The following is a 22,226-nucleotide window of genomic DNA, read 5'->3' as shown; positions in this document are numbered from 1 at the left end:
TCTGCTGTAACCCACGCCAAACAACACTACTCCATACGTGCATTTTCAAGAAGAGGAAACTACTGCGTTCAGCTCGCCAGCTGTCATTACACTCCGCACAGAAGAAGACGAAGGAATACATCTCAGGCCGCCAAGTCCTCTGCAATGCTTTCGTCAGCACTGGACTTATTGGTGGTATCATCCAACTCGCGTCCGCATGTCCTGGACACTCAGTTGAAGAGAGGGGCGGAGTTGTCAACTGATCACCACCAGGTGGTGTGTTGGTTCAGATTGTGGTCCCACCTGGTAGACCCAAATGTATTGTGAGGGTCTGCTGGGAACATCTAGCATAGTCCTCTCTCAGAAGGAGTTTCAACTTTCACATCCCAACTCCGGCAGAACTTCACCCACGTCCGACTCAACAGCACCTCTACTGGTTACAGCTAAGTATTTTGTCTAACCAACTATATGTGTGATTCATCAACAAATAATCAAAGGTGGACATTTTACTAAATTTTGCTGGTCCGTCATTCGTCATCCATCAGCGGCCAGGATACCTATCTATCATCCGTCAGTCGGTCGCTTTTCGTGACGAACTGAATTGTAATCGTCCGTCCGTCAATCAGTCTGTCCATCCGTCAGAAGTCCGTTGTCCGTCCCCTCGCAAAAGCGTCAGAAAATGGGCGTCCGCCGGTGACGGATGACAATTACGGTGACTGATGAAAACCCCCTTCCGTCATTCGTCAGTGCGTCTTTTTAAAAAGTTGCACCGTCATTCATCAGCAAAACAGGTGTCCGCCAGTGAAGGACTGACGAACCGGTCCGCCACTGTGACGGAATGCCCACCTCTGCAAATAATTACACACAATCAAGCAAATTTTCAATGATCAATTCTTTGATTGAGGTTCAATAACTATGTTTATTTGCAGCCAATAAAACTTTTTAAACCCCATTATTGGCAGTATTTGGGTTTTTAAAAGCCAGGTAAATGCGCAAAACAACCCAAATATGTCCTCATTTGGGTTTTTAAAGTTCCGCATAACATGCCGGGGTTACTCCTTTTAAATCCGAATATGTGCGCATGTAGACGTCAATCAGAGTATCCCGAATGCATTTTGCTGCTTAACTTATATTCCACAAACGCGAAATTAATCAGAATGCGGTGTTTCAACTAGTGGGCGTGCTGGGAACATAGTCTTGAAAAAAATATGTTTGGGTTAACTTCCGCTTTAAGCAGCAAAATGCACTCGTTTTTAGCCATCTCTGCTCGGCCATTTTGTCTTCTGTCGACTGAAAATGACATCACGCCTGCTCACAACAACCAATCACGGCTGACCTGTTTTCTGAATCTGAGCCGTGATTGGTCGTTTTGAGCAGTCGTGATGTCATTTTCAGTCGACAGAAGACAAAATGGCCGCCCCCAGAGATGGCTAAAAACGAGTGGATTAACACTTATTCCACAAACGGAATATTCATCAGAATGCCCTGTTTCAACTAGTGGGCCTGCATAGAACATAAACTTGAAAAAAAAAAGTTTGCGTTTACTTCCGCTTTAAGGAGAGAAAATAACTTCATGGTGCCAACAGCAAGTGAGGGAAGACAGAAAGTCTATGTGGCAAAGCTCTAACTATAGTCTAAATGAGTCTAAACGAATGTTAACATAAGTTTGCCTTCACTTTTAATGTTAATATACCTCGTAAACACAATCCCTTCAGGAACTATGGACGACCTTCAATTTGTTTGAATTTGAAAAATCATGGAAACAGGAATAATCAAGTCCAATGTAAAAACACACACAATACTGTACCTACTTTACCGTGCTAAACGCAAGGCAAATTGAGGTCTTGCGCAATATGCTGACGTCTGGCGTGGTTTTATGCATGACCTTCTTTCGAAATAGGTGTTGCAAGAAAATGCTTAAGATGGCCAAGGTTTATCGAGTGAACTTTGCTGGCATCTCACATGCATCATGTTCAAAGGCTGATATTTTGTAGGAATTTAGGGGCATTCTACTTCAGAAGCTCCATTGTAAAAATATGCTTCAATTAATCTACCCAATTTTTGTTAGCAGCATGACTTTAACTTAGAAGTGAATAAAACACATTTCCAAAAGATACATGTATGTAATTATCTTGCTATTGATTTAAACCTGACTTGACCTTTTTCCATGCTCATGAGCGACAAGGCGAGGAACTGCTGAGAACACGCCTCCAGGATTTGCTGGTGTAGCTTGATGTAGCGTAGAGTCCACCAGGAGAGAAGCTGCAAACATTTGAATAACATTAAAAAAAAAAAAACATTTAAAGACGAAGTAAAGTCCCTCAAAAAATCTTTACAACAATATGTTGGTGTGCCCTCTCTAGTCTAGTCCGAAAAAATCCATCCGTTTTTATCCATCTCAGGGGTCGGCTCAGTTTGCAAACATCACATAACCCAAATCAGAAAACAGGTGAGCCGTGATTAGTCGTTAACTGCGCCCTGAGCAACTATGATGTCAATTTCAGTCCACAGCAAGTTGCAGAATGGTGGATAAAAACGGATGGATTTTGCTGCATAATTCATATTTCACAAACATAGGATTAATCTGAATGCTGTGTTTTAAGTATTGGGGGCGCATAGAACATATTATTACACAGAAACCTTTTGACTTGACCTTTTGGCATCCCCTTTAGGAATGCAGAACACATTCTATTTCTGTTTACAATTAATACACATTTTGTGACAATGGAATGGAAACAAATCTCATCCAATGTTAACATTCTGACCAATAGCTTTGTATGTGTGGTTTCCATTTCATTAAAATATAAACTTAAAAATCCTTGCAATTGCATTGAACATTTTTTTCAATTCATTAAAAAAGTAGAAAAGTCAACATTTATTAACTCATTCCCTGTCAGATATTTTCAGATTATCTTTAACCCTAACTTTTGAAAAAAAAAATGAAAAAAAATATAAATAAATTCCTGGGATTGAATGGCTGGACTGTGACAAATAAATTCGTCAATGGCAGTGAATGAGTTAATTGAGCACGAGAAAATGCATAATGGTCAAACTGTGGTGACATTTCTTCATTTTTATAGAACACACGACTAAAGCAGCATATTGTTTGGAATAATTTGCTGCTAGTCGCCAAATTTGTTCTCAAGATTGGGAACCTGCCAGCCTTCAAAATAGAAAATACTAGCGTACCCTCACGCCACCCCACACCACTCCACCCACCCAACACACACACAGACACACGCACACACATAGAATTAACTGATATTACTGATATTGACTGACAATGTTTAAAAGAAAAACAATTTCAGTAAATTGCATTTAAAGGTTTAACATTTTCACAATCAGTGTGATCAATCGGATCAAATCAGACTGAGTACTTAATTACTGGTGAGAATTCAATTTTTAGCATTAAATAAAATGCAGTAGGGGTACACGGAGACATCTCCCCTAGTTATTGTGATTCACGTTACTTTAGTCACGCTGTCGAGAACTGTTGACATCTTTTTTTAAAAATACAGCGTTGCAGAAACTATGCCCTGAGAACAAAGAGTATAAAAAGAGAACACCGGAATGCAAACAAAACAAAAATTGTCTGACTGCAAGGGTTTTGAGAAAAAATAGAAAAAAAGTGTGAACATAACCAAACAAAACTGGCTCTGAAATATCTTCCAATTAGCCGAATCTTGAAATAATGTACTTTTAGTATCAATTATAGAGGGAGTCACCAATTGCCTCTGCAACAAGAGAGAGGAGAAGATAAGATAAGAATGCCTTTATTGATCCCACAGTGGGGAAATTTTCATTGTTACAGTAGCAAAGATATAGGTCACACAGGGGCGGCGGCATAATGTGGCCATTAATGTATAACATTGACGGCAAACATTTAGAATCAAACCTATGTAGATATACGCAGTAACATGTGTATATACACATGTGTATACACACCAACCTACATCTACATAAAAAATATGAGGAACACTCATTTCGGCCTGTACATAGTACAGAGGAAAAAATACTCTAAGTGACAGTGCTGCAGTGCTGTAGTGAAATGTAAGGAACAGCATTGGATAAAAATAAAACTAGACTAACAGTAGTGGGGAATGTTGAGCATTGCACGGTATTACAGTAGTGGGGAATATTGGGTATTGCACGATATGAGCTCAGGTGCAGGACTGCACAATTGCACTAATGACCGCCAGTTTGTAGAGACTACACAATGTTCTTGTTAAAGAGTCTGACAGCAGCAGGCAAGAAGGAACGGCGGAATCTCTCCTTTGCACAGCGAGGGTGTAACAGTCTGTCACTGAAGGTGCTGTGGAGTGCTGTTAGGGTGCCCTGGAGGGGGTGGTCCGGGTTGCCCAGCATTGATGACAGCTTGGCCAACATCCTCCTGTCCCCCACCGAGTCCACAGAGTCCAGGGAGCAGCCCAGGACTTGACCAGTTTGTCCAGCCGCTTCTTGTCCCGGGCCGAGACGCCGCCTGCCCAGGTGACCACTCCCTGGAAGATGACCGATGCAACCACCGAGTCATAAAAGTTCCTGAGGAGTGTCCCCTGAACCCCAAAAGACCTCAGTCTCCTGAGTAGGAAGAGTCTGCTCTGACTCTTCCTATAGAGGGCGTCTGTGTTGTCGCACCAGTCCAGTTTATTGTTCAGATGAACACCCAGGTACTTGTAAGTTGAGACTCTCTCAACATCTGTTCCCCGGATGTTCACTGGTGCAGGTGAAGAGTGCTGGCGCCTACCGAAATCCACCACCATTTCTTTGGATTTCCCCGCATTGATCAGGAGGCGGTTCTGCTGGCACCAGTCCACAAAACCCTGAATAAGTTCTCTGTACTCCCGATCATCTCCGCCTGTGATGAGGCCGACAATCGCAGAGTCGTCAGAGAACTTCTGCAGGTGACAGGTAGGGGTGTTGTAGTTGAAGTCCGAGGTGTAGAGGGTGAACAGGAAGGGAGCCAAGACAGTTCCCTGTGGGGCCCCCGTGCTGCAGAGGAGCACGTCAGACACACAGTCCTGTGTCCTCACATACTGTGGCCGGTTTGTGAGGTAGTCCTGGATCCATGTGGTGAGGTGGTGCGCCACAGAACAAGGTAAGCATGTAAAAAGCTTTGTAATGTGTCAGGGAGGTCCTGCATCATTGCAAGTGTGAAATAGACCCGCCCTTTGTCTGCCTCACCGAATCAATATCGCGACACACACTTGCCAAGAATGTGCACACGTGCTCTCACAAAGTCAGTCAGCATTGGCATGGATGTTTGTCTTCTGGCCTGGCAGAGTCTAGGTGTGAGGTGCTGGCAGAGGAAAGTAGCAAGTAGACCAACTTGAGCTTTAAGTGGACAAGGGATGAGCGTGCATGTGCCGCCGGGGTTTAATTGGTAGTGTTGCGCATTTTAAGATAGTCTGGCCCTATTCCCACATGCTTGGCAGACACCAGCAGTATTAATAAATTACCTTAACGTCCCATTAGTATTTTAAGAGCAAATTAACATTGAATCACCTCTGATAGAAAATCACTGTCGCACTTGTGTGTACATCAGTGCTGCTGATGTCAGACCAGGGGGCATGGTCATTATTTTCTGCCCCGTGACTTTAAGTTGATTTGCACTCATGCATTAGTAATGACTTACGGCTTGCTGAGCATGGAGAAAAGGTGCCATTTGCAGTTTCTTTTATTTTGGTATTAACGGATAGGGGAGGCTTGTATGGATGACAGGAAATGCCATCCAAATACTTCCTCCAAAATTAGATGCTGCCTTTTAACGAGCAACTGTGCCATTCTAAATCCAGTTAGAGAAAGACAAGTCATTAGCCGTTAGCAGGGGGGATGTTCTTGTGGAGAGGGTGAGCTACTTTTCACGTACACACGAAAACTGGATCCTCCCATCTCGGCTAGCTGTGGTCCCGGTGTGGTCAAAAAGTACGATGATGATAATGATACTTAAATATGTTTGATCCTCAACTAAAAAACTTGGTGTGACAAAAGTAACACATGGTTTAATAAGAGCTTTTCATGGCAGAGATTGTTTACCTGAAGGCTTTCCATCTTGGAAGAGCATTTGGTGAGAATAACCCTCGCCAGCAGGAGGAGGAACGGGTTGGCCACCAGGCTGTACACGGACTCACCATCCAGGAGCAGGCAAGAGTGGATAGCTTCTACCATGGACTGAGGCTGCAAGAGAAATTGCATCGGAAATTACGCCATCGAGCTTTACGACAAGAAGATCAAATGATGCTCTGGCGTTCGAGGAAGATCATGGCACTACTAACTAAACATTATTGAACACCCACTGTAATCAGATTGCTCAAAGTCTACATTATGTACAGCTTGCTCTAATTCACTTCATTTTGACTTTTGCAGCTCAATTCCAATTTTTTTGCTCATAAGCGACACGTGCGATTGTTTCGTGCAGTGTGAACAGTAAAATTTCGGCACCAAAAGCCCATTATGCGCTCCGGGAGACTACGGACATCGTCCGTGAATCTGCAAAGGTGTTTTGAGTAACGGTGTTGTCTTTGTATTTGACTTGAACGAAATACCACTTGAAACATGAAGCGTAAAGAGACCGTGGGGTGATAGTCGAAATTCAGCCACGCAGAATTTATTACACGCGTCAATGAGGGGACATCATCTTTAGTAGACGTCTCCATGAAATGAGGAGGTTGACGAGCGTCGCCTCATACCCCCCAAATATTTCTACCTCCTCCCGCCTTGCTACTCTGGCCATATGAGATAATAAAATGAGCCCCTAGATGTGGGACCATATTTACTTTGGCAAACACTGCGCCACCTGACATTGTTTTTTTTGGGTGCACATAGCTCGACGTTGTGCTTTTTGCGCGTGTGTGTCACATCACGCACGCGTTGCATTCACATTAGAAGTGGCATTTGTTTTTCTAATGTGAACGAGTACATAAAGAGATGGGATTTAACAAAAATTTTGAATTGGGCATCACACCCTGCAGTGTGAACATCACATAAGATAACTCACGAGCCTTTTTTTGGTAAATGATCATATCACAAGAAATCATTCACATAATCTTTACTATTCAAACCAAGTATTGCAGGACCAATTGAAGAGAAAATAAATCCATACAAATTTTTTTCAAGAATATGTTCCCAGCAGGCCCACCAATTGAAACACAGCATTCTGATTAATATTGTGTTTGTGGAATATGAGTCAAGTTGTAAAATCCATCCATTTTTTACCATCTCAGGGGTCGACCATTTTATCACATCTGTTGACTGAAAATGACATCACAACTGCTCAGGGCTCAGGTAACGACCAATGACGGCTCAGCTTCAGAAAACAGGTCAGCCGTCATTGGTCGTTACCTGAGCCCTGAGTAGTTGTGATGTCATTTTCACTACACAAAAGTGACTAAATAGTTGCCCGCCAGAGATAGCTAAAAACAGGTGGATTAACTCTTATTCCACAAACGCAATATTTATCAGAATGCCTTGTTTCAACTAGTGGGCTTGCATAGGACATATTTTGGAGCAAAAAAACGTGTTTCGATTGATTTCCCTCTTTAAGGAAAGAAAAACCCATAGTGCCAACAGAAATAACTTGAATCTGACAAAAGTAACAACAAAAATCGTCCACATATGATTTCTGCTTCTTGCTGAGTTTGCTTTTAAACTGCACTTACAAAATATAAAACTGTTTTACATGCTCTAAACGTCTTTTTAATGACAAAAAATGTCATAAAATTGAAGTTACAATTCTAGGTTACATTCTAGGTACTGGCCTACAGGTAAACACCATCAGAAACACTGACCAACATTTACAACCTAAATGTGTTAATTGTATTAATTAATTCCCAACAGTCTATTATATATTCATTTCGTAGCTTTTCTTTTGGCTGCATTGCGTCCAGTATTGTATGTGGATGTTAGATTTTATGTACTGTATTTCCCGGACTATAAGCCGCTACTTTCTTCCCAGGTTTTGAACCATGCGGCTTATATAAAGGTGCGGCCATTCTGTAGATTTTTCTTCCACTGCTAGGGGCGCTCTAACCGGAATTAGAATCAAAACTAAGGAAAAAAAAACGCAACTTTTTTCTTCAGCAGATAGAACACGGTCAACAAATTACAAACAGTCCTCGCCGCTTCATCATGGAACCTGTTATGTATTGATGACATCATTAACAGGATGTCACTGCAGGTGGAGCAGTTCAACAGGCGAGGGCGCTATGCACTTGCTTATGCACGAGACGTTGCATTGGGTGCTATGCGGAAGTAGAGCAACAAAAGGTGGATGATAACTGAAAAACTGGAGTGTGTTCAGTTATTAAATGTGGGTCAAAATCCAACACAACCTACACGAAGTTCGCATGATGCAAGTTTTAAGTTGAAGTCCATCGATCTTACTATCCGGGAAGGAAACCGTGCTACTGCTTAGCGTCAATGGTGCGACTTTGGAGGCTGCAGCGGGAAGTGAAATGAAGATAAGTACTCTCTTGGTTCTGTTCCGTTTTAATCAGAATAGATACTGCCGTGTTAAAAGGTATTGTTAGGAAAGAATCTGTTCAAAGTACATACATGTGCAATAAATATCTAATTATTCAACATAGATAGGTGTGTCTTATAACCCGTGCGTCTTATATATCGTTTTTTTTGTTTTTTTTTTCGTTTTTGTTTTTTAATAGTCTGGATGCGGCTTATATATAGGTGCGGCTTAAAGTCTAGAAAATACGGTAATTTATTTATTTTTTGTCAAATCAGATTTCCGAATCTGTATCAGCCATGTCCATCTAATCTGGCCAGGCCTTGAAAGTCAGTAATGCTGGATGATTTAACTTAAACTTTACTAGAACTGGGACTGTTTTTGCAATGCAATGTAAATGTACCATGAATGACGACAGGAAAAGTCACCAAAGGCTTTCATTAAGATAGCAAATAGCTGAAGGCAGAAAACAGAAAGGGTAATGGGATGTTTTTTATACCTGAGAGGAGAACAAGGCCGAAGGCAGAAGGTCAGAGAGATGAATGGAGAGTGGAGGACCGGTCCAGTTGCTTTGAACAAACATGTGGAGGCAAGAGACTGCTAGCACCATCACTACCAGTTCTCTAAAGCTGAAAGGACAAGATAGTTTTAGTAGTGAAGGTTACTTCGGGGTTTTTAGGGGGAAAAAAAGCTGAGTTTCAAAAACATGAGGTGACCACAGCTCTTTTGAGCTGCCATATTACTTTACGGATAATTAATGTGCTTTACAAATTGGGAACAAGCGACATGCTTTGCTGCCGTTCTATTTGCTTTCTTTCAACATTGATGGACGATGATGGAGGAGAGGGAACTGAACCAATTATTATGAGCGAGGAGGAGGAGCAATATGTGTCACGCTCATTTTATTCATGAGCTGTTTTCGAGCTAGCGTGAGGAAGAGAAATGTTAAGCTGTCCTTATTGAGAATGAATAATTCATGACGAAAGGAATAGAGACACTTAATGGCAGGGAAAAAACACTCTTGAGAACCGCTTGAAGTTACGCTTAACTACTTCCACCTCTACACCCACCTCATTAGGTCATGATGACGATTTTCATGAGTCAACTGCAAAGCAACATCAGTCAAACAGTGAAATGATCTAATTTCATCAAATTTGGAATTCAATCACAATATTTGGGGAAAAATATTCCTCAGAAGTCACACAATATTTCAGTTTGCATATCGCAAAAGACTTCAAGGTGCCTCACAAAAGCTCAGATTTTTTTGAAGGCCAAAAATGACTGTCTTGTTTGTTATTTCGAAGAGGCTAAATTACTGAATCCCTCTGGCAGGGATGAAAGGACTGCATTATGTGGGAGATAGGTGGTGCTGTAAGCTCCTTCTACTGATTGGAAATGATCTCTCAGCCTTGACAGAGACATTTTTTTTTTTTTTTAATATATTAATCCCTGTGTCAGTTTCTAGTTATTTTAGTGGTCATTGAGGTTTTTTTCTTCCTCGAACAAAATGATATCAACAATACCGTCCATATCTGTAAGCATATTTAAATCAAGTGAAAAACAGGGGAGCATACAAATGCATACAATTTTAACCTACACAGACAATTTCTATGTTATTTTCCTTTATTTATAAAGGACACGGCTATATCCAGAGATGGGCAATTTACCCTGTTTTGCCAGTCTGTCCTCCGTCCGCGACCTGGGCACCCTTCGTCATCGTTCCTCCGTCCTTATTCATAAAAATAATCGTCCTCCGACCCTGTTCGTCCTCATCCTTTTAAAGATGTTACATCCTTACATTCCGTCAGTTCATTCCGCCACCCCACAAAAAAATTACGCCGTGGGAGAGAGGCTAACGGCAGAGGTAGCTGGCTAATTTCCTATTCACATCCACTTAGCCGTTTGCGGTATCGTGAGTGGATTGAACCGGTCCGTCCATGCGACAGAATGCCCATCTCTGGCTATATCTTACTGTATATTTTCAGTCAGCATGAAAAGGAAGAAGTGACGAGTGTGTGTTATTGTACCTGTTGGTTTGATCCCCATCTGTTTCATCAGTCAGGTACAACAGGATGCGCCTTTCGAGATAGGCCTCAATGTTCTCGCCTTCATGACAGCTACCATCACCAGTAAGCAGTGCAAACACCTGAGGGCTCCTCAAAACTGCCTCAAAGTCCCCATTCATCAAGGACTCCAACAAAGAGCCCAACTCTAGAAGAAAACATTTTTTTAAGAATGACATCAAATTCAGATTATTTGAGGTTGTTAAATCAGAGTTAACTAATTCAGACTTGTGCAAGTATGTTTCTGAGTATGGTTTATCTACATTTTTAATCATGTTTGAAAATTGGAGCATTTTCCTCTCTTCTACTAACAGCTTTGCACAACATGTTGAATGTGTAAACATAGAGGAATGAAATTAAAGACCTTAAAAAGTATGGGACACAATTTTTACAAATGTTAATGTTGTATTAAACAATATAACATCCATGTCGCAATGAACGGTTTCACGAATCGATACATATTAACAGAGTATTTCATGGATTTCGCATTCCGCTTTGAAAATCTTCCGGACGGGGCCAGGGCCACGGCAAAATCATGAAGAAGGTGGATATGACGTCATCAAGCCACATCTGTGACTTGCTGGCTGTGAAGTGTGCTCGTCGTGGTTTTTCTTCTGATTCACTTGGAATAACAGCATCATTCTCTTTTTCTCAGCCAATGAAGGCAGGTAAATGTGTTAAGTAAGTATATGCGTGAAATATCATAATGGAGAAAGTCATCATACCATCCAAATTTGATTAGCAAGTACACATACAGTAATGTTGGTAGCAACACACTAATAAGGCACTCGAAGCTAGGGCCCAACCGATGAATCGCTACAGTAAATGTCATTTTATGCACTATTTTTTAAATTAATCAGACGATTAATGCGTAATCTGTATTTTTTCTGCCAAAAAACAGCATCGGCCTAAAAAAAATCCATATCAGTGGGGCCCGACTCTAAGCATTAATATAAACTATGGCTAAAACGGGTCCTCAAGTAAATTTAGTACCTCGGTTCAAAAAACTGCTTCAAGTATTCCTTCTGCCTCGAGTACCCGCTTAGTTACATGTACACTGTCAGGAAGAAGTCAAGTTAACCACAGCAACAATTGTTCATGCTATACATGACAGTAACATGCCGCCGACGCCGTCAGAAGGCCAAATTCAAATAAACATTAGTTACAAAATAATATATGGACATCAATGTAGTTTCACTTTTATTTTCAAGTTGTTTTCGGCAGCATGTCGCGGCGTAATGGCTGACTTGACTCGTTTTCCAGACTGTGTTTGGAGGGTCATTGATTGCCGTCATAAGCTGTTGCCTCCAACGACAACAATACAACGTAGTCTTGAAATTTCATTTTTCAGTTTTATTGTTTATTTGAAAGGGATAATGTACATTAACGAACACTGGTACAATACCTGCGTAAATGTGCAGTGCAATGTGAAGTTAGCAAATAGCTAATTTAAAGTCGTAGTCCCTTGTTCAATAATGTTCAATCTCTAATTAAAGGCGCAAAAAAAAAACCTTAATTACACTGAATTGTATGGATCATAAATTACGTGTGCGATATTAGCTGCCTAAAAAAAACCTTTCTTGTACTTCAACCTGATTGTGATCTATTTAAATCAGCGGTCTTCAATCGTGTTCCTCGAGGTCCTCTGTCCTACCTGTTTTCCATTTCTCCCTTCTGCAACACACCTGATTCAAAGGATCAGGATCGTTATCCAGCTTCTGCCGAACTTGCTGATTATCTAAGAGATGGAAAACAGGCAGGGCAGCGGCCCTCGAGGAACACGATTGAAGACCCCTGATTTAAATGCATCTACTAAATGTGTACAGTGTTGTAAAGTGTTGAGGCGGGGGGCTAGTTTCCAGGTGGGTGTGCATTTCTGCCCAACCCGAATGTGTAACTTTCTATTTGAGCCATTCCTGCTTGATTAATTGCTCACGTCCTGCTCTGTGACTCGGGATCTCCTAATAAATCACCCGGTATGAACTGTAAACTCTTTTACGATCAGAGCTATTCATCACACATGGGTGGTATGGCTATAGTGGCAGACAGGCCATCCTGCAATTGGCATATGAATTACAATTTTGATTCCCAGTGGCTTTAGAGCAGTGCTTCTCCATTATTATCTTTTTTATTTTTACAAAAGGGGTTCTACCAATGATTTTTCCCCTGCCGCGTGCACACAGAAAAGAATCACTCTAGGGGTTTTACGCTGAGTAATGTTCTGGGGCTACAATGCTAAATCCCACACAGGGTGCAAAGAAACATATCGTCGCTGTCCTGTGAAAAACACTTATGTCCAATTTTGGAAAAATCTTACATTTTCATGTTAATGTGATGTCTGTAACGCGGAAACACCATTCACGTAAAAATAAGTCAATTGAAAAAAATGGACATAAATGATTTTCACAGGACAGTGACGATATGCACGTCGATATGCGCAAGGAATTTATTTGCGATTGGTACAGTTCCATCTAGTTCGGTGACGTCTCCCAGTGTGCAGCAAGCTTTAAGTTACGTCCTTGGCAGAGACGAACAATGATACATTATTTGTACTACATAAATAATTTGTTTCGGTCCAATTAAGCACAATTATGGGTGGGAATAATTGGTTTTAAGTATTTTTCAGAATCAATTAATTGACTAGTAGTTTATCATGTCCACCTTGCGACTAAATATTATATTGTACATGCATAGGTTTTTTTTTTTTTTCTTTTTCTTTAACATCCCAAGTCATTTATATCATCATTGAAGCACACCCTTGGCTTTAATAAGGATCTGCAGCAACTGGTGTAGTAAAAGAGTAGAGGAGAGTTTTATTTCTCTGTAGATGTAATGAAACCCTGGGGCTGCTATGATAGCACAATCAAAAGTGCTGTGAGAGGATGAAGTGAGGGCTTTGGCTTTATGAGGGAGAAAATGAAAGCCTGAGGAATGGCCAAGTGTTTAATAACATTTCAGCTACTCTCCATGACTGCTGATGAAATGGCAGCAATTATGGAAAACAAGGCCGAGGTCCTCAAATTACTCTATAATTCATAACGATTCAGAGGGTGCACTGCATTTAATAAGCAGTGGGGAGCAGAATTTGCAGCTGAATTACCTGTGAGCGGCAAAGGAGATCCAAAATGAACAATGAAAGAAATCTCTGTAGACATTTCCGTCTATGAGCCTTCATTAAGAAGCCAACGTCTGGTGGTTTCTATCCATCAGTTAATATGTGGGCTGGGTAGCCTTGGTTTCATCCAGAGTATATTGTGCCGAGATCATATTCGGGGTATTTTGGAGGCTTGACCTTACTGACCAAATTCCAGCTCAAAGAGAAAATAAATAGTGGTTGATATTCAAACACCAGTCAAAGTAAAGACAGACTAATGAGTTATTACAATGTTTCCAATTGGTCATATTTTGACATTTCTTCACTCGCCGTTCAGATTCAATCAATTCCAGATGATGTTTTTTTGGCTTGCTATACAGACTAGCTAGATGGACGACATTTTTCCAGAAGTTGTTCCCTCCTAGGGTTTTGACGATTATGTTGGAAAATCCTTTTAACAAGTCAGTCCAAAATGTAAAAATAAGGGTTGGTAATAAGGAAACGAGACTACTGTATGTGCAATTTATGGACAAACTGCGTGTGAATGCTGAAAATGCTGAACATAAACATTTAACACTTGTATGGTGTTCGTATTTTGGTTACTAAGTCAGTGTTGAGTCTGGTGGAGCCGTTAGAGTTTAGGGTTTTCAAATCAACACAATCAAATAATTTTCTTATTTTTTACTATTGCAAGTCATATGAACAGCAAACATTGTTAATATTTGCCCTTTACCTTTGTTAGATCACATTTATGAATTAATGTGCTACTCCTTTTTTTTTTTTTTTTTTACAATAAAATGTAATTTAAAAAAAAAAAGAAAAAGAAAATCCCATAACAGTGTGTTATTATCACCATGAGGAGAAGGTTTGTGATATGCCTTGTTTTTTTAATAAAAACTGAACGGGTCCCACAGACCTGCAAACACCATACAATGATTAAACGCAAGTGTAATTACAAGTGTTTAATTTAAGTTTTTTTTTTTAAATTGAAGCTTTACTGAAATCTGTCTGATGCAGGAATCAAACCCGGATTCTCTGCATAGAAGGCTAACGCCTCTACCAACTAGCCCCACAGAGACTACGTTGAAAGTGACAATTTTAAAGGAGAAACAAAGTGTTAGTGTCATGTCACACGCCAATTGTGGAATGGATCATTAAAAGGCATTATTTGATATGAAATTATACTGAATTTGTCTAGTGAATTATATTTAGTCAAAGTGGTAAAACCCTTTAGCATTTCCTTGTTCATGTAGATAATAATGTACAGTCAAAGGTGGGATTCGAAACCACCGACTTCTTGGTGAAATGGACAAGCGACTCTACCATTTGAGCTAAAGTTTGTAGAATGTGAAGTAATGTTCAATTGTATTGAAGGGTGTGGAGATGCTGAAATTGAAAGTGTAATGTCTGTCCCGTTGGAAATGAATGGGGACATTTTAATGTAAAATATTGAAATGTGCAAAAACTGTACATATGTGGAAAGAGGAAAAATAGTACCCTGGGATGCATTAATTTTTGGAATATGTTGAAATTGGAACGGTGCAAACTGGATGCATCATTTGGGAGAATATGCACGCCAAAAAAGTGTAGAGAATAATAAAGATAAAGTATCAAAATAACACGTGTTCAGCATTCACACGATAAAACAAAAATATATTTCAAGAGCTATCCTATCAATACTTTCAATCACTTAAACCTGGCTACATGCTCACACTGTAAAAACAGTTGGGTTAAAAATAACACAATTTGGGGTCAAAAATGGACCGCTCTACTACTTCACTTTGGGTCAAGTTGACCCAACTTTCTGTGTTGTCTTTGCAGAAAACAACCCAAAAAATGGGTAATTTTGAACAAAACAACCGGGAAATTGGGCCGTTTTGGACAAAACAACACAAGAACGTGAGTCAAATTGACCCAATTCGTGGATTGGTCCATTTTTGACCCCAAATTGTGTTATTTTTAACCTATCTGTTTTTAGAGTGTTCTGATGGCTTTCGTACTTGAGGCTGATCGCAGTACAAAGTGAACTTTTCATCACCAGTTTATGATGTCCAATATTCCACAGACTACAACAAACAACAACTTTATTGCACACTTACGATCCTGGTGAGCTCAAGTGCTTCGGAAAATGGATGGATGGATAGCAAAGATTGTGTTGTTCCTGTCATAATAGTCATTAATACTTGTTGGAATAACGGCCATGGCTCGTTGGAAGTGCAACTCAGCTATGGTGAGTGATATTTGAAATCATTTATTTGGGGCCTTGAGAATGTCGTCACATGAAAATGACCGTGAGCACTCAAATAGGGTCCTGCATTTATTTGAAAATAGGTGTGTGCTCACGTATGTGCTGTGTGCATTGTTGAAAGGTCACTGTTAAGTAAATAATTCTGTGAGTGATTTATTCTTTGAAGCACTCATATTAAATAGTCAAACACTCCCATGCACAGTATGACTGTAACATTCCTGACAGAATTTTAAGAACAGGAAAATTAACATAAATTGTTCAGGGAAAGAATTTGTGTAAGTTGGCAGTTACTGTGAATGTATTGCAGTCTTCATTTTTTTCTAACTTTAGCGCTGGTGCAAGCAAGTAAAAAAGTTGGGCGCACCAGTTTACAAGCAGTACAAAAACAGTCTAGGACTATGCTTTCATTTATTTTGCATTTATTTTATTCAAATACAGTACATTCTCATGTTTGAGGTTGAAATTATTCAAGCTAGATGTTCGCAATAAATCGCTCATATTTTTTCTCATACCTGCCGTGGCTGACTGTTTACAGTGTAGTATAACTTAATCAAGTTTCTTCTCACAAGAAGGCAACAACTGCCACCATTTAACCCAGGGTAAGGATTAGCAGCAGAAATACGACGTTTTAAAGGAGCAATCTCATCGAGAATGGCAGAGCAGTGTGAGTTGAAAGTTAAAGTTTGAGTACCAATGTCATCCTCAATACTGTAAGGCTGCACAACACTGTCAAAAGCAGTGGAGAACTTGGTTGTCTAGCAACGGGAGAGTTTCATACGCTTACTGGTTGAACAATTGGAGCTCATAGGTTAAAAAGGATCAGCAATGAGAAGATCCTCAGAGACAAGTCAATGTCCAAACCTAGTGGAAAAACCAGGTCCAGTGTTTCCCTTATCATGTGTTGGTCCACGGGACCATGGACATTAAAATGGCCGCATCTTACCAGAGCCCGTCTGCAACAGGAGAAGTTGTTTTAAAGTACTGGTAACGTGTTTTTATCAAGATGCTTCTTAAATAAAAGTGTGAAAACAATCGAGAATACTGTGCTAAATAAATTAACGAACTCCATCTTGAAAGGTCACGTGATGTTTACATCGATCTCCTCAGCTGTAACACGGCTGATCTGATGAGTTGTACACCCAACACATACAGTATATGAAACTGTAGATTTGAGTACAGTATTATCTTAATACTATAATAATACTATTATATACCTCATCTTCCAAACCGCTTATCCTGTTCAGGGTCGCGGGGAGGCGCTGGAGCCTATCCCAGCCGACAATGGGCGAAAGGCAGACTACACCTCGAACTGGTCGCCAGCCAGTCGCAGGGCACACACACAGACACCGTCACTGAGCGGGAATCGATCCCACGCTGCCCGCACACAACTCAGGTGTGTGTACCGCTACACCATCAGTGACCCTACTATTATATACTATTATTATCATTATTATAAACTTGAGCCAAGCACATGTAATACTGTTCTGTGTACTACATAACTGCGATCTCAACTGAGATTTTTGTTTTGTTTTACTTTTCATGTACAGTATATAAAAAAAGAATGACTACAGTTCAGGATAGATGTATTTAACATTTAAGTACCATCATTTTCATTTAATCTTTAAAAACGGTTTGTTTTGAATATTTATTCAGATAGTAGCCATTTTATAAGATTCTTGTGATACTTGTATGACAATTCATAGTCTAATGTAAACATTTCCTGTAAGTGAAGGTTTTAAGATGTTTTGGCACTGGTACAAATTATTCCTAATATGGATAATGAAGTTGGAATCTGAATGGTGTCTGTGGCAAATGTTGTTCTGAGAGAAAACTTAATCAAACTTTGACTAGCGTCACAAAACTGACTGAAGTTGGACTTCAAGTTAATCTTCAAATTATGAGGAGGGAGGTGCCAAAAAGTCAAGGGTCATCATGCGCCTTTGAAAATTGTTTGGTTGATGCTTGCAGCGTTAAACCTAGACGACAATAGTCACTTGAAGGATTTTTCGCATTTCATTATTACAAGAGTACAGCTGCTGTCATGTTTGGACGACAGCCCTGTTTACCCATTGACGCGTTTCTTGGAATATCTACAGACAGTCACATACAATCTCACTGTGTAAATGCCAAAAATCTTACACATCTCCTAGAGGAGCACAAAAGGATTGCCAGCTGAAATGCTGACAAAACAGCAAACAGAAATAAAATCAGTTTGAGGATTAGCATCTCTAAGACGTATGTTGGTTGCATTCCGCTTTGTAATGCCAGACTGAGAGAAAAACACAAGCTTGCTGATAAATTGGAATCTGGAATCAATATGTCTATACGATAAAGCCCGTAATTCAAGTCACGTTCCTTTGCTGTTTTATTCGTCACTCACCAATGACCATGAATGCCACGACAGATGGGCGTAATAATAGGTTATCAAGTATTCAATCGATTATGTTAAATTGTTTATTAATCTTGCATTGAAGCAATTTGGGAAATGGAGTCCACTAACTGGCTGCAACGAGAGGAGGTGTTGTTGATCCAGTCTCGACAAGTCTCCCAGCAAAACAGGACTTCGGTTGAGGTGGCAAACGTACGCGTAAAAAAAACGCGATTGCCGTGAGAAATCACGGCTGACCTGTTTTCTGAAGATGAGCCGTGATTGGTCGTTACCTGAGCCCCGAGCAGTTGTGATGTCATTTGCAGTGGACAGAAGTGACAAAATGCCGCCCCCTGAGATGGCTAAAAAGGGGTGCATTTTGCTGCTTAACTCATATTCCACAAAAGATTAATCAGAATGCCATGTTTCAACTAGTGGGCCTGATGGGAACATATTTTTGAAAAAAAAGGTGTTTCGGTAGATTTCCACTTTAAGTAAAAAGTAAAGTACAGGCACTGAACTAGTGTTGCACGGGATACCGGACGGTACCAGTACGGTACCCTGATATTTCGGAGTCAAAAACGTCTCGATACCATTTTTATTTTAGCACCGGTGTTCTGAAATTCCTTCCTACCCGTGAAGACGTCCTACCAATGAAAATCATGCGCACAACGCCGATAAGTGTTTTTGTGGGAATTTTGTAACTTTTTGTCCTACCTGTCATACGTTCGGTTAAAAGCTGTGAGTACTTACTATTGTTGTTTTTATTGAGTCTTATTTGACTTTTTCATTGCCTCAAAAATACTTTTGCCGTGTGTTTTCCGTCATAGCTTTTAAGCATTGTGTGTTTTTTTGCTTTGAGCATAGTGTTGATCTGTTGACCACATTCATCACGCAGTGTATGTATACTACACGCAATTATCCGGACATATTAGCTGCTTTCACCTCAGTGTAAGTATTTTTTAAGGGATTTTTTTTAAAGTTCTACCTACCGGTCTGCATCAAAACAAAACAAGCTGAAAGCGCACGGTAGTATTTTGGCTGTCAAATTAGCCTTCCGTAAGAAGTTTCGCAAAGGGCAAGACATTTTGGCAGAACAGGCTGTCAAATCAGCTTTCGGTAAGAAGTTTCGACGTGTTAGGTAAGAAGTTTCGACAGGTTAAAAGTGGACAATGTCTAAGTTTGAAACAAAGTAGCCGCATATATTTCTGTATGCTCTAGCTCTGCCCCTAGTCGCAGATAACAAAAGCCAGTCTGTATTTAGCATAACACAAAACCAAGTGACTTTCACCAGAGTGTGACAAGTACACTTATTGTTTTTATCCTTTAGGTATTTTGACAGGAGTATGTAAGTGAACGTTTAAGACACCTGAGAAATGTTTTGAATTCAATTTGTTTAAAAAGCTATAATGTATCAAATATTTTTGGGGAAAATGCTGTTTCAAAATTTACATAATAACCTTTAGTTCTTAAATTTGTCCAGGTACATGGTGAACCAACATTTTAACAACAAAACTACAGCAACGCTGTATTAACCGGCGTTAAAATTACATCTTGACAATTTCAAAATTATAACCTTCATTTTGTACACCAAGCACCAACTCATTTTAGCTGTTCCTCATCAGGACTCCCAAATATATTGATAATTGGAAAGTATACAGTAATATTATTGACAGTGACGTATAATGATAGAGTGATGACTTATATACCTGTACAACCAATACGTGCAGCATATGAAAATCTGGATTTGCATAAAGTATTATTCGGCCAAATCTTCTTGGCCCTCTTCCCTGCGCTGTGCAGGAAATAAGATTGTTGATAACATTAGGACCACTGCTGTCATTTTTGCTAGTCGCTTTTAAGGAAAAATTGTTCCTCGAGGAGTCGGAAAGGTTGCTAAATTAGCAACACTGCAGATATAAATTGTAGCTCTTGCTCGCCACCTTGCTTGTACTGAAGTCCACATGTGTGCGCATTAAAAGAACAAGTTTGAACATAAAAGCAACATATATTTCATGTTTAACTTCGACTTCATGCTGAGTGTGAAAGGCGGTCAGAGACTGTGGGAGGGCCGGAATGTGGCACCTGGGTCTCACTATGCCTTGAGCTGCTAAAGCTCCCCCCCCTCAATTCAACATACCGTAGTTTATCGCCACCAGATGCCAGAAGATGGCGCCAAAGCAATTATCTTAGATTAAACATGTCTTTAGCCTGAGTAAGTAACACCCCTTACCTCCACCCCCAAAACCCACGAATAATAACTAGTAGACACTTTCTGTGACCTTTGTGACATTAATTTAATGGTTGAAGGTGAGATTTTTCTACTGCAAAAAAAACTAAAACTAAAAATGTGCCCTGGATCAATCAAGGTTGAGTAACATCATTTTAAGTTGAGGTGGAATTTCAATCAAATAATTTGAAAGCGACTACAAAGATACGAGAGAAAACGTTGAGAGCAGTCTTCAACCCACCCACAGCCCAATGAGAATTTGACCAAAATGTCGCCGTGGATTTATGGCATTGGACAATTGTATAAAGGAATATTGGATAAACATAAGGTTAGCTTATTAAAAACACAGTTACAGCACGGGAAATTGCAAGCTCACATCCATTTTTTATTGCTTGCTATCAAGTGTATTTCCATTAGCTAAGTACTGTTAAAACTGTGAATTATTGAACGGAGTCTGGCACGACATTGTTATCAACCTGCAGGCGTGTCGTAGGAAATACAATCGCATCTCAGCAACTACGAAAGTGATGGAATGTGTTTTTGTTGTTGTTCTTTTCAGCGGTGATGCTTGCAACAACTGGAAAAAACAACGCGTGATTGTTTTCCTACAGAGAGTAGTAACCCCTAACCTGCGTACGGGTCTGCCAACGTTTCCTTTTGGTGACACCATCCCTCACGACAGGGTTCATGTTTGCGTGCCGCAACAGTACAAAAGTATTCTAGTATGTCACCTGTGATATTGTAGATATCCTGTTTCCATGCCGTCTCCTCGCTGGGTGTTAGAAAGCCTCGGAGGATGGAGATCTCCACGTCGAGCGACATTTTTGACGGCCACAACTTCCTGCTCTGGTCTTGCTCGCTCTTTTTGCTTAAGCTACGATTTAAATGCAATTCCAAACGACGAAGTTTATCCGTCAAAATTAAATTACAGAAATAGAATGTTCATTTCCACCCATGTGATGCGTGAGACATCAGCGGGCAGCCATGACAGCTGCGCGTTGCATTGTGGGAATGTGACTCCAGCCTTGCGTGCAGTCAGTCAGCCGGCATGTCAACCACATTGTACACCCCCCCCCCCCGCTACGTCACGGTTCGTCTTTCGCGGATATTTAGCAGATGTTCTAAACTAATTGTTTTTCGTACAATACAGTGTTTTGTTTTTCCTTTTTAAAAATTACGATTCAAAATAAACTATGCCAGGAAGGACTGGTCAACTGGAAGAGATGCAGCATAATTAACTGCTTCCTTTCAAAGAAAATTATGTTTTTTTGTTATTTGTGTTTATAGGAAATCATCAGCAAAAATTGATTTTTATGATCAGCTAAAAATGCTTTTAAACTTCTGCAGTTCTAGTAAGGAGGTGATCTTAATTAAAGTTTTTAACTGGGATCATAAGAAAGAAAGGAGTATATTAAAACAAATAACAAACCTTTGTAATATGGTCTAATTAATTGAAAACCCTATTCGAATAACCCTCCAGACTAAGAAAAGAATAGATTTATTTTTTGCAAATAAGCATGAAAGAATTGTGAAAGCTTACCTGCTTACCTGGTCTCTATGACCATAATGCAATCTTTTTTACAAGGAAATTGGGCAAAACGTGGACCCAAATGTCTTTTACAAATTCTAAGGGTACGTACTTTTATGAAGTAGTCCCAAGAAACCAATATCATAACCTGGCTAGAGCTGTACATAAGATTGATTGGAATGAGATTCTTTCATGTGATGATATTTCAACAAACAGTATTAATTTCTACTCGAAAAGGAAAAAATGTGATGGCTCTATTTA

The 22,226-nt window shown here is 40.0% G+C and overlaps 1 protein-coding gene across 1 annotated transcript in view; it reads right to left on the bottom strand.

Annotated features, from left to right (window-relative positions):
- Nucleotides 1-21,451, bottom strand: part of ttc27 (tetratricopeptide repeat domain 27) — a 66,097-nt gene extending 44,646 nt beyond the window's left edge. Inside the window, exons 1-5 of the mRNA XM_086045871.1 lie at nucleotides 21,169-21,451; nucleotides 10,462-10,645; nucleotides 8,934-9,063; nucleotides 6,013-6,153; nucleotides 2,139-2,241 (exon numbers count right to left, since the gene is read on the bottom strand). Of these exons, the coding sequence (XP_085901997.1) occupies nucleotides 2,139-2,241; nucleotides 6,013-6,153; nucleotides 8,934-9,063; nucleotides 10,462-10,645; nucleotides 21,169-21,259 (649 nt within the window). The 5' untranslated portion in view covers nucleotides 21,260-21,451. The remainder of the gene's footprint in view (nucleotides 1-2,138; nucleotides 2,242-6,012; nucleotides 6,154-8,933; nucleotides 9,064-10,461; nucleotides 10,646-21,168) is intronic.
- Nucleotides 21,452-22,226: the final 775 nt, after the last annotated feature.

Source organism: Filicampus tigris, chromosome 11 (genome assembly GCF_054856515.1).
Source record: "Filicampus tigris isolate MCC_2025a chromosome 11, RoL_Ftig_1.0, whole genome shotgun sequence".
Taxonomy (NCBI): Eukaryota; Metazoa; Chordata; class Actinopteri; order Syngnathiformes; family Syngnathidae; genus Filicampus; species Filicampus tigris.
The sequence above is the reverse complement of the archived record's forward strand: the minus strand, read 5'-3'. Positions and strand labels throughout refer to the sequence as shown.